The sequence below is a fragment of the Crotalus tigris genome, unplaced genomic scaffold, assembly GCF_016545835.1.
Source record: "Crotalus tigris isolate CLP2741 ecotype Arizona unplaced genomic scaffold, ASM1654583v1 scf7180000017731.4096049, whole genome shotgun sequence".
NCBI lineage: Eukaryota > Metazoa > Chordata > Lepidosauria > Squamata > Viperidae > Crotalus > Crotalus tigris.
The window spans coordinates 1,385,744-1,399,641 of NW_024096599.1; the positions used below are offsets into that span (position 1 = coordinate 1,385,744).

A 13,898-nucleotide genomic window follows, 5' to 3' on the forward strand; every position below is an offset into this window, starting at 1 on the left:
AATAGGACTGAGGTGCAATGTGCAGCACTTGTTTGGCAATTCCCTTCCAGAATAGTAATAATTAGGGCAAGAACTGTTTTTAGCCATGTTTTTGAATGAAGACTAGCTCCACGTGATATCTATTTCTTATCCTGTAGTGATTGTAATGTATATACCAGTAAATGGTGTCCCTGACCTCAGACATTACTTACATATATGAAGTTGGCTGAAATCTCATAAGATTCAAAGTAATTCTTCAGAAATTATATTCTTATAGTTGGCAAATTATTTAAAATATTTTAATTGTGTTTTTAATCCTTGTGATACATTTTCACAATACAAATAATGTCTGAATAGGCATTTGACATATGGAGGTGCAGTAACACCTGATCTAGATACAATTTTTTGTGTTACAGTACAAGCATCATTTTTTACATACATCTCAGTAATAACATTTATTTTTTACTACATCCTGGGAATAAAGATTCTGACCATAACTTAATTCTGCAAGGGAAACAGAAGCAAGTTTTCTGGAAAGAGTGTTTATAAACAAAAAAATGGGAAAACATGAGACTTTTCCACGAAACTTCATTTAATATGACTTCTGCAGCTGAATGTTGAAAGGTGGTTTTATTTGCTTATGGCAAGCTGACTGCAGTGAAGATAGGATAGTTATATTATTTAGTTATACTATGACTTAAATAGAATTACATTTGAATAATAGTTTTTGATGAATAATACAGTAATTCTCAATTTTCACTTAGTGATCACGCTGCTTAGCATTCAAGTTGCCAGTTCCAATTGTGGTTGCTAGGCAAGGAGTACCTGTATATAAAATACTAGTTACATTTAGCTGTTGGTGGCATTTGTGTGTATGTACACCTTTAAGTAGCAAGAACAAGTCCCTGCAGTTTCTTGGTAGGATTTTTGGATGAGGTTTGCCATTGCCTCCTTCCTAGACTTGAGAGAGTTGACTGGCCCAAAGTAAACGAGCCAGCTTTGTGCCTAAAGCACGACTAGAATTCACTGTCTCCCTATTTCTAGCATAGTGCCTTTAACACTATACTAAATGGGTTTTATGTATTATTAAGATTCATTTATATGTAGGATATTAATATGGACATATTTCTTACTTGCTAAATAAATCCTTGTGTTTGTTCCTTGCACGTCATATTATTCTGCTTTTGTATAATTTTATTAAAAATATAATGTTGGTAGCAGAAATATTAAAGATAAGTAACCAAGTTAGCTTGAAAAATATCTTTTCAGGTAACATTTGATTTGTATTGGTTCTTGTCCCTTTTCTTGCTTGCCAAAAAACTTTTTGCTTGCCAAGTGAGTTTTGTGCACTAGTCAGTTATGTTCACTTCTTTTGGCTGTCTCATGCTTTTTTTCCCCCTACTAAATGATTTAGGATTAAAGTTACTTTTACTTCTGCAACTTTAGGTATTCATGCAGTAATCACACAAAAATATTGCATGAATTGATTATGCCCATGGCCAGGAAACTCTTTTTTTCTAGATGAGATTGGGCAAAAAAAGAAACAAGAGCCCTTTTGTCTTCAATATTTGATAGTTCTGGGAATCAAAGCACAGTCCTGTTCAATGTATAAGATCAACATGCCATTAATGCTTTTGTTGAGTTTTGTTAAAATGAGGATAGGATGGGATGGGATGGGATGGGATGGGACGGGACGGGACGGGATGGGACGGGACAACAGAACAGAACAGAACAGAATAGAACAGAACAGAACAGAACAGAACAGAACAGAACAGAATAGAATAGAATAGAATAGAATAGAATAGAATAGAATAGAATAACAGAGTTGGAAGGGACCTTGGAGGTCTTCTAGTCCAACCTCCTGCTTAGGCAGGAAACCATAACATTTCAGACAATGATTGTCCAATCTCTTCTTTAAAACTTCCAGTTTTGGAGCATTCACAACTTGTGGAAGCAAGTTGCTCCATTGATTAATTGTTCTAACTGTCAGGAAATTTCTTCTTAGTTCTAGGTTGCTTCTCTCCTTGATTAGTTTCCATCCATTGCTTCTTGTACTGCCTTCTGGTGCTTTGGAGAATAGCTTGACTCCCTCTTCTTTGTGGCAACCCCTGAGATATTGGAACACTGTTATCATGTCACCCCTAGTCCTAAAGTTCCAGCAATTGTTCTTTATATGTTTTAGCCTCTAGTCCCGTGATCATCTTTGTTGCTCTTCTCTGCACTCTTTCTATAGAGAGAGTCTCAACATCTTTTTTACATCGTGGTGACCAAAACTGGATGCAGTATTCCAAGTATGGTCTTACCAAGGCATTGTAAAGTGGTATTAACACTTCACGTGATCTTGATTCTATCCCTCTGTTAATGCAGCCTAGAACTGTGTTGACTTTTTATGGCAGCTGCAGCACACTGCTGGCTCATTTAAGTGATTGTCCACTAGGAGTCCACGATCCCTCTCACAGTTACTACTATTGAGCGAGGTACCATCTGTGCATTTGTTTTTCTTGCCTAAATGTAGAACCTTACTTTTTTCACCACTGAATTTCATTTTGTTAGCTCCCAATCTTCAAATCTGTCAAAATCCTTCTGTATCTTAAGCCTATCTTCTGAGGTATTGGCTATTCCTGCCAGCTTGGTGTCATTTGCAAATTTGATGAGTTTCCTATCTATTCCCTCATCTAAATTATTGATGAAGATGTTGAAGAGTACTGGGCCTAAAACAGACTTGGGGTCACCCACTGCATGCTCCCGTCCATGTAGATGCAGTTCCATTGAGGACCACACGCTGATTTGTTGCTTCATTATTTTTTCCAGAATCTTCCCAGGAATTGAGGTCAGGCTGATAGGTCTGTAGTTTCCTGGATTTATTCTTTTTCCCCTTTTTTTGAAGATGGGAACTACATCAGCTCTTTTCCAGTCCTCTGGTAGTTTCCTGGTGGTCCAGGATCATTGAAAGATATAGTTCAGTGGTTCTGAGGTCACATCTGCCAGTTCCTTCAGAACCTTGGGATGCAGTCCTTCTGGTCCTGGGGATTTGAACTCATCTAGGGTGGACAGGTGCTCATTTACCATTTTCTTGCATATTTTAACTTATGTTTTTAATCTGTTTTTTACGCTACTGTTTTTGATAGGTTGGACTGCTTTTTTCCCTTTGTGTAAAGATGGATGCAAAAAATGAATTAAGCAGTTCTACTTTCTCCCTGTTGCCTGTAATATTCTTGCCACTTTCTCTCACTAATGGATCAATTGTTTCCTTGACTTTTTTTGTTTTATCAATTGTTTCCTTGACTTTTTTCTTGTTTTTTACATGTTGAAAGAAACATTTTTTGTTATTTCTGATTTTTGTCATAAGTCTTAGTTCATTTTGAGCCTCAGTTTTCCTCACTTCAACTTTGCAGGTTTGGGCTATTTATTGATAGCCTTAGTTATGTGCCCCTCTTTCCACTTTTTATACTTGTCCTTTTTGTCTTTCAATTTTATCAGAGAGTTTTTTATGCAGCTATGCTGGTTTCTTTTGAGAGCTGTTATTTTTCTTCTCCATTGGTATTGTGCTAGACTGCGCTTTTATAATCTCACTTTTCAAAATTTCCCAGACTTCTTGAGTTGTTTTCCTCTTGAGTATTCTCATCCATGGAATCCTTCCCAAGCTCTCTGTAAGTTTATTGAAATCAGCTCTCTTAAAGTCCAAGATTCTAGTTTGACTTTGTTCTATTGCTTGTGCTTGCATAATGTTGAATTCCAATATTGTATGATCACTCCCCCGCAAGGTTCTTGTTAGTTCAACACCTTGTATTATTTCATCTCTGTTAGTGAGAATTAAGTCCAATATAGCTGATCCCCTAGTTCCTTTTTCTACTTTTGGGGAGACAAAGTTGTCTGCTAGGTTTGTCAGGAATCTTTTTGATCTTCCACTTGGTGCAGAGTTTGTCTCCCAGTTGATGTCAGAGTAGTTAAAGTCCCCCATTACTATTGTGATGTGCTTCCTACATACCTTAGTTAGCTGACTAGCAAAAAGTTTATTTCCTCTGTTTGGTTGGGTGGCCTATAGTATACACCTATGGCAATGTCATTTCCCCCCCCCTTTTATATTGACCCAAATGCATTAAATCATTTTCATCATTGTTGTGCTCTATTTCTGTAGAGATGTAATTATTTCTTATATATAGTGCAGTTCCACCTCCTCTTTTATTTGGTCTGTTTCTTTTTTTAAAAAATTAATAATTTAAATCCCTCTAGCTGTATGTTCCATTTGTGGGTTTCATCCCACCAAGTTTCCATAACGGCAACAATTTCATTTCTGCCTTCATGTACTTGAATTTCTAATTCACTCTATTTATTGCTCATGCTCTCATACATTGGTGTATGGACATTTGATAGACTGATTAATTCAGATTACATTTGCAGAAATAAAATATTTATATCCCAGAATTAGAAGAAAATTTACTAACACACAAACAAGAGGTGTTTACTATCTACAGCAGTGTAAGTGTAATTATCATTTAATTATAATAACTGAAGTGCTTCTATAAATACAAGATATTTAACTAAATATATAAATACATTTTTATATGCAGTAATTGCAATGCCAGAGTGCCATACCTGTCTCTTTTCATGCTTAAGAAATCAGTTATATCATAACAGGATAGAACAAGGAAATAAACAAGATAAAAAGAAGCTCCTCAAATAAATTATTACAGGTAGAGGCTACAGTGACCTCATTGAATTTGATGAGCTGTACCTGATACTGTCCATATTTGTATATTTCTCTTGATAAGAAAAGTGTAAGTTGTACAGTCTCCAAAATTTATTTTCTGAAAATTGATAACTAAGGATTGAAGCATTATGCATTATAATGGATAGTGCAGAGGCACGCATGCTTTTTTGTCTCTCTAAATTATTGCCATTGAAGTGGGAAAAAAAGCAAAGGAAATGTTTCCAAATAGATTAGTTTACTTTCATTTGGTCCATCATCGAAAGTACAAATGTGGAAATTCATTTTTTAGGAAATGCTGCTGCTTTTTTTTTTCCTTAGGATTGCTACACATACATAAAAGACAAATTTGAGTAAATTGAATTTATACAACTTACTGAACATTGTATTTACCTTACATTTATAGAAATATGGGCAGTCATTTCATTTACTAATTTATATTTTTATATTCTATCTTGTTTATATCTTGTTTGTCCACCAAAACAAGTCACTCCAGGCTAGCAATAAGAATAAAAAGACTAAAAATGAAACAAAAATTCCAAATGATATTATAAAACATAATAAATGTTATTGTTTTCCTCTGTATTTTAAAAATAGGTACATTAGCTTCCTAGTTCCTTCAAGCCTAAACTGTTTCTGAGCCAGATTTTCATGGAAATAGCAATAACAAATCTTCAACTACACTATCGCACTTTCCCCACAGAAATAAAACCATAAATGAAAATACAGTTTTGAAATTACTGGAATAGTTCAAACTTTGTTTTGTAATAAGAATCCATGTCAGTCATAGAAAGAAACCTAATAATTTTCATTATATTTTATTTAAGTATTTTATCAACAGTGTTAACAGAAGTTGCTACATCACAGTGTTTCAGAATTACATGGAGATATTTCAAAATATTACGAAATAGCAATATTGAACTTTAATGTCTGTACATAGGGGATAAACTTATTTCTTCATTCATTGCTACATACTAAGTTTAATCAAATGTCTCTGTATAAATTTAAGTTTTTATATAAACCATTCTCCCTTAATTTTCAGGGTTTTTTTTAAGCCATGCCAGAATTCAGATATAGCATATAATAAATGCTTCATCTGACATTTAAAAGTTGCTTTATACTTCCCTTCATCAAATACATTATCCATTGCATGTCTAAAAGCTTAGAAACAATTCAATATGAAGAAATTGTAAATATTCATTGCAATTACTGTATGTCTGCAACCTTTTTAAGTCATTCCATTTATAAAAGAGACAATTTTTTCTGTAGCTGTTATGTACAATCAGATTTAAACAGAAGTGCAACCTGTTATCTATATAATAAATCATAATAGTGGTGGTGATGGTGGTGGTGGTGGTGTTTATATTTGTATACCACCCAATTGATAATGACTTCATTTGAGTTTCGGATTCATAGATTCATAGCTTTCTTAAAATCATTATTACAGAAACATGGCTTTTAAATTATGCCTTCTACCAATCTTATTTATAGTCATGTTTTGAACTTTTGAGCTTATATGAGAGATGATCTATAAATCAAAAATATGAAAAATTGCCATGGAGAATCATTATACAAACATTAAAATATACAGGAAAAGGGAAGACACAATACACAAAGAAAAGTGGTTAAGAAAGACATGAATTTTGCAAAATAGCCTGCATTTGTATGTACTGTAATGCAATATTGAGAACATGTCACTGAAAGAAACTTGTCCTATTGTTAATAACAACTCCAAATCAGTCTTCTTTTCATCTCAAACTGATGTTTGCAAAAATCTTTCAAGAACATAGCGATAGGGAGATCCATCAAAGGAATCACATGTATTAAAATGATGGGTACACCTGGGCAATCAGAGTCAGATAGCTTTATATGCATGTGATCCATGCATGCATGATAAAAAAGAGTAAAATTTCAGTCATCTGATCATGCCTACTGTTTTACTTCCCCCACTTCTGCAGGAATGTTTGCCCTCCAAAGATATACATTCAGGTGTCCCTGGTGATGCTATCCAGTTTTGACAGCCCAGCTAGACATTTTATTTATTATAAGTAGTCCTCGACATATGACAGTAATTGGGGCGGGAATGTCTGTCGCTAAACAATGCCCTCTTAAAGTATGATGCCACATGAGTACATTGCTTAGTAATGGCAATAAAGGCATTCCCCATTGCCATCATTGACTGAATTCCAATGGCCATTAGCTGAAGACCCACTCCAATCCAAGCCATTTTGGGCTTAGTGCCTCTGAGTCCAGAACCTTGGTTCTTCCAAGGAAAAGGACTAGGTCGTTTTCAACTCCCACCAACTGCCTGCTTCTGCCATCTGTGCCTTTTGGCTGCCTTGCATACTGCTTGTAGGGCAGCAAGTAGCCCCAGGATCATGTGGCTCTGGGACTGCTTGCCAACTTTGGCACATGGGTTTCTTGGCATGCCTGGAAGCCTCAATTCCCATAGCAGTGTGGTATGGCGTAAAGCTGCAGTAACTCTAAGAAACCAGGACAGTCCAGCATTGCTGTGTGGTTGACGCTGATGTTATCCCAGATAAGCCCAACCCAGCCCAGCAGCATAGCACAAAGCCCCAGGAAGCCCTAGTCTGGCCCAGCCACACAACGCAAAGCCACAGCTTCCCCAGCTCAGTCCTATCTGCAGTCATCCTCGCCATCTTGCACTCCAAGGCACCTGCTGACCTGCGCTTTGCTAGCCCAGCTAACCTTCATCACCATCTTGCTCCTGCTGCTGATAAGGCATGCTCACACTGACCCTTTGTGAGACAGCTGCTGGCTATGTGAGGCCATCTTCCTCAGGTCTCAGCAGCATACCACCATGCACGACCTGCAGAAGAAAGCCTGGTGCCATCAGCGGCTGCCTTGCAAAGGGCCAGACCAGGCATATTTGGTCAGCAGTGAGACCAAAAAGACAATGAAGCCAGGGCATCAGAGGCTACAAAGTACAAGGAGACAAAAGGGTATAGATGGGGGGGGCAGATTAAGTACCACTGTGATTGTAAGTGTGGATGGACTGTCAAGTACTCAAATTTTGATTATATGTCTGTGATCTATGGGAATGCTGAATGACTGTAACTTTGGGGAATGGTCATAACTCCATTCAGCACATCATAACTCTGAAATGTCACTAAACAAATAGTGGCTAAGCAAGGACCACCTGTATCTGTAGGATTTAACATTTCTAACTTAAGATACCACTAAGTTTTCAAAGTGGGAGGGTGTTCACAATATTTTTTAACATAGGAAACCTACTGATTTTTTAAAAGAAATGTATATAGGATAAAGAACACTGAATTTAAGAATACTCATATGGTAATGAACATTGGTGTAATTACTGCCTTTCTGCTGGTGTTTTAAGGAATTTTATTTATGGATTGTTCAGTTTATATTAATCCCACCAGAAAATCAATTCGTATTTCATATATATATATTTACCTTTTCTGGTTCATTTATTTATTTGTAAACATTATTATGGAAGAAATAGCTTTATTTGTCATTGAGTTTCTGCCTTTCTTCTGATAGTTCAATGTAGTACACATAGAGGCATTTTTAAAGTTATACAAAGAACATCAGAAAGTGGTTTACTTTGCTACAGTTCTCTATGTGATTCTGTATAACCGGATAAACAAAGATGACTAAAGAATTAATTACACTTTTAGCTATTCAATAGACATACTGAAATTTGTGATTATCTTTTTTCAGCAGCTATGACAATAAAAAATATTGCCAGTTTATCCATGTATACTTCAGTTACTTCAGTTCACATTAACCTTTGTTCACATGATTGTGTACCCAGACATTTTTCAGTTACATGAAGAAATTAATTAGTATAAATAATTCCTAACAACTTCCTCCCTCCCTCCGCTATTTCTTCCTCTCTTCTGTCAACTTCCTTCCTTCCTTCCTTCCTTCCTTCCTTCCTTCCTTCCTTCCTTCCTTCCTTCCTTCCTTCCTTCCTGAATCAAAACAATTAAAATGGAACATTTTTTTTCTTGCTAGCTTAGCTTCAGTCTGGCTTTTTTTTTCCCCCCATGCATGCTGACCTGGAAATCTTCCTTTGCCTTAGCTGCGATAATCGTGACTCAGCTTACAACACCATACATTCGCATCGCCCCTGCTGCAGGTGACGATCAACTAACAGGTCAGACATTCAAGTACAGACAAATCATCTTACCATTTCCATCTTTCTTTATTTTTACTTGTTTTCTTTACATCCTCATCATTCTTTGCTTGTCGCTGGTTTATTACACTGTAGAATTTTTATAACAGCTCTTACATCTGTTGATCATTTGCTAGATATTGAAAAGATGAACACCTATTCATGTTGCAAACAATTGGGCTGCATGTTTCATTGTATATTTGGACATTGGGTTAATTCCTTTAAAGCCTAATACTGTAAATAATTTCATTTGCCTGACATTCCAGCAGCTTATATGTATTTCAGGTCTTTGTCATACATACATATACAAACTTGAAATTAAAGAACCATTCACATATCAGGGAAGTAGTTTGCTGAATTTCTTTGTTTCCAGTGTCTCTTGGAAATACGTTGGGTGGGATTTAATTTATACAAAAGAAGAATCTAACGAACAATGAAACAGAAATTATCTTTCCATTTGATTATCCATTATATTATGTTTCATTCTCCTGACTATTAATAGGCCTTTTCTGCAGACTCTTTGTGGGGAAGAATATTTAGGAACCTTGGAGACTTACAAAGATTTTTTAAAAATAGGCCAGAAATTTCATACTTTTCCATTACGCGGGTAAAGGTCTATTGTAATATGTGTATATATAAAATAGGAATAGCACAGACCTAACACTGATCCAATTTATTAGTTGCAGTTGGCTAGATTTACATATCAGACTTCACTATAAAATATGACTTACAAACAAAAGTAAGATGTCTAGTACAGTAAATACTATAAGTGTAGGATAGTAAAAGAAGAACCATTGACATCCAGAAGAATCCATAATGTAACATGTATCAGATGCATCATGATTCCAATGATGTACAGCATATAGTTTATATCATGCAATAACAGTATAATTGAGTAACATCGCGTCCATTCTGGCCATAGACAGAACTAATCTTTTTCCAGAATCTCTTTTGAAACGTTCTTTTCTGTAAAAATGAAAATGCATCCCGGTTTAAAAGTTCATTAATTTCTATTTACAGTGAATGGTATTTGCCACAGACAATGTTATGCAATGATGCCTTTCATCACTGTTACTTTTGGCACAATTGCTTTGCAAAATGATATCCATTCAACCATCTTTCAATTGTTTTTCCCCCTCCAAGCTATATGTTTGTACGTTTACACATTCAATGATATTCCCCCAATCCTATGGGAATTGGGAACCATCGAAAATAAAAAGGGTATTTAGGTCTTTCCTGACTTATGGAACTATAACATTTTTGTTGGGAATGTAAAATGGTGAATTATCTCAATATGTATTATCTTGAAATTACATGAGACCACAGGAACAATCCAAAACAGAGTAGTAAAATAAAGTGTGTTAAAATGCTTGCTAGCTAAAGATATTTCTTAATAAATACTAAAACTATGATATATGCTAATGTAAACATTTTCCCCTCATGTTTAAACATATATTTCTATCCTATTTGAAGGCTTTTATTATATGTTTAAATAGTAACAATACATTTATTAGTTTGCTATTTAATAAAGAATTTACAAATTATCAATTGAACTCTGACAACAATATCCGTGTTTCTTAAACTTTTTCGTTTCAAGGCCCATTTCTGCTTTTAAAAATTAAAACTGATACATTTTTAGAATGTTTATTGAATCATGTATAAATAATATTAAATGCATCAAGCATTTTTCATTAAAAAACCCATTATTTTTAACAAACAAACAAATATTAAGAAGAGTGACTTTTGCAAATATCCTCAATATCTGGCAAATAATTTTGATTTTTTTCCGAGTGATCCTTGGTCTGTGCTTTAATAAAGAATGCCTTTAATAAAAAAAAAAAAAAATACCTTTCTCAACAAGAACAAGGAAAGAGGACTGCATTTGTCATGGTACTAATCATTTAGTTTTCAGTTTATATAATAAGTTCCAAATAATTTAAAGGAGTGTTTATGAAGCCTGAGTAAATTATCCCAAATTGGGTAAAAGTGGATTTTCTTTGGCTAGCGATACACAAACCCATTACCCAATGACAATAAGGACATTTAAATAAGGACTTCCTGGTAAATGTAAAAAAGACTTTCTGAAAAGCAGTTTTGAGTAACAAAGGAAAAAAGTTTGAGAGGCACTGATTTAAAAAGATGTTTGCTAAAAAGAAACAAAAACAACTATCACATATACTGGTTAAAAGACTAGCATCCTTGGTCCCTTCTCTGCTGCTTGAGAAAAAAGATTGAGGGTGTCAAAAAGAGGTAAAGGAGACTGTTAGTGAGAAAACCACTGTTATCTTTAGTCCCAACTACCACATATTCCCAAATAGAAAAATGACTCACTTCTAGATATACACAGCCTAGGTTGCCTACTTTGCAGCAAGTGAATAACGTATTTGCTTTTGTATATTGCACTGTTTCCGTTTAAGTTAAGTGTTCAAGTTGGAGTATTTATTTACACCCTGAAATATTTTGGCTAATTTAAAACAAATTTCCACCTTTCATAAGTAGGATGTCTGATGCCAGGTAGAAAATCATTTTACTCCACTGAAACGGCTTTTTCAGAATATATGTGCATCTGTGCAGCTATTTTCTCGCTCCAACATTCTTATTCTCTTGTTTATTAGAGTGAATTTTCTGCTTGAAGAGCTGACAGATAGCATCAATTAACTACGTGTAGTAAAACACATTACAAATTTGGGATGTGTAAAACAGTTCATGCATGAATCATTCTTTTCATGGAACAAGTGTTTTCAGCAGTTACATTTAAAGTGAAACATGGATGTTGGGCCAGATACAGAGTGAAATGGGGCTATTTTGATCCAGATGTAGATCAAAATGCCATTGTTTCAGAGCAGTTTCTTTTGGGGAATAAGAAGATATAAAATCCAAGTCTGGCAGACGAAGGTAGATGGTAAGAAAGGAAATATCAGGGTTGAGCAGGTTGTGGTTGAACATCAGTAGTGCTATTGCTGTTGGGAAAGAGGATGCGATATATATATATAGCAGTCTTCTCCTGAGGGTTTTGTTTTGGTTGAAACTTGGAACAATAAAAAATGTCTCTTTTGTTCTTTTTGGGGTCTACCAAATCATTTCCCATCCAAATGCATTCTGGGTTTGGAGAAAAAAACGTATGTTCTGTTTCATGCTAAATCTAATTTTTATGCTACATAGTTTGCTCCTGGGGCATCTTTCCAGTTTTCTCATTTAAACAGCAGACTGTTAGCTGAAACTGGAAAAACTAATGTAATAGACTAATGCTGCAACAATTTTTCAGTTTTCTTACAAGATCTGAAATCATTAAGTCATAAGGTGACATAACTTTATTAGATACCTAATGAATGTGTTATTTTAATTATATCAATGGCCTGAACAGACCAACTGAAGAAAAAAACTATGTAATATATGTAGAATTTCTCAGAAAAACGAAAACAATTACCTGTTGCTTTAAAACAAACAAACACAATTGTTCTACATATTGATAAAGATTGCTCTTCCATCTGCCTTTATTTCTAATGATAGTTTAATGTATAATTGTCTGGACCTGTTTATCAGGTATATCTTCTTTTCTTTTTTGGCCATCAACTACATATAATAATAATTGGTTTTTTTATATGGAACCAAAGATTTAAATATACTAGGTTATTACACCTCAAACTAAATCCAGATGTCATGTTCCTGATATTAAAAATCTAGATGCCTTTAGAGACATATGTTAGATACTTGAAGCCCAATAGAACATCCTAAGAAAGGATGTTAAATGAGGCATGGCTAGTGCTAATACCGGCAGGCTGTGAGAGGGCAGGCTTCCTGAGATTAGCTAGTAATTGGGCTGATGGTGCCCTGCCCCTTTAACCTCTGCCCAGCCATACCAGCCACTTAGCAAAGAGCAGCTATAACAGCCCTGCAGCAAAGCAGCTGGTGTGGTATGTTGGTAGTTGTGGAGCAGTTGGCATTGAAGAGTTCTGGGAGTGAGGGTTGTAGGCATTCTCTATAGGAAACTTGAAGTTAAGGAGACCTATAGTTTACTACTGATAGTAAGGAGCAGCAGTGAACATAGCGAGGGTGTGAAAGCAAACTGGGACTTCTACCCAAGGGTTTGCTGGTGTGTGGGTTGCCTAAAGGCCAAGGAGGCTGGCGTGGCTCCTCTGGGGTGTTGGGAGCCCATTGAATTGGATATATACAGCAGGATCCTGTGACACAGTTCTTGCATTAAGAATAAGTTATAATAATATAGTTGGAGGGGGCCTTGGAGGTTATCTAGTCCAACCCCCTGCTCAGGCAGGAAACCCTATATCATTTCAGACAAATGGCTATCCAGTCTCTTCTTAAAAACTTCCAGTGTTGGAGCATTCACAGCTTCTGGAGGCAGGTTGTTCCACTGATTAATTGTTCTAACTGTCAGAAAAGTTCTACTTAGTTCTAGGTTGCTTCTCTCTTTGGTTAGTTTCCATCCATTGCTTCTTGTCCTGCCTTCAGGTGCTTTGGAGATTAGCTTGAATCCCTCTTCTTTGTGGCAGCCTCTGAGAACACTGCTATCTTGTCACCCTTCGTCTTTTCCTTTTCTTCATTAAAGTAAACATACCCAATTCCAGCAACTATTCCTTATATGTTTTAGCCTCCAGTCCCCTAATCATTTTTGTTGCTCTTCTCTGTACTCTTTCTAGAGTCTCAACATTTTTTTTATATCGTGGTGACCAAAACTGGATGCAGTATTTCAGGTGTGGCTTTATCAAGGCATTGTAAAGTGGTATTAACACTTCACGTGATCTTGATTCTACCCTCTGTTAATGCAGCTTAGCACTGTGTTGGCTTTTTTGGCAGCTGCAGCACACTGCTGGCTCATATTTCAGTGATTGTCCACTAGGACTCTGAGATCCCTCTCACAGTTACTACCATTGAGCCAAGTATCACCTATACCATACCTGTTCATTTGGTTTTTCTTGCCTAAATGTAGAACCTTACTTTTTTCACCATTGAATTTCATTTTGTTAGATAGCGCCCAATGTTCAAGTCTGTCAAGATCCTTCTGTATCTTAAGCCTATTTCTGCCATGTTGGC

The 13,898-nt window shown here is 35.7% G+C and overlaps 1 protein-coding gene across 21 annotated transcripts in view; it reads left to right on the forward strand.

The window, feature by feature from the left end:
• PTPRM (protein tyrosine phosphatase receptor type M) overlaps positions 1–13,898 on the forward strand; it is a 482,202-nt gene that overhangs the window by 273,077 nt on the left and 195,227 nt on the right. For 15 of the 21 annotated variants that reach the window (XM_039339174.1, XM_039339176.1, XM_039339175.1 and 12 more), the window contains exon 14: positions 8,757–8,831. The exons of the other annotated variants lie outside the window; for them this stretch is intronic. In XM_039339174.1, coding sequence (XP_039195108.1) covers positions 8,757–8,831 — 75 coding nt within the window. The remainder of the gene's footprint in view (positions 1–8,756; positions 8,832–13,898) is intronic. 21 annotated transcript variants of the gene reach the window in all.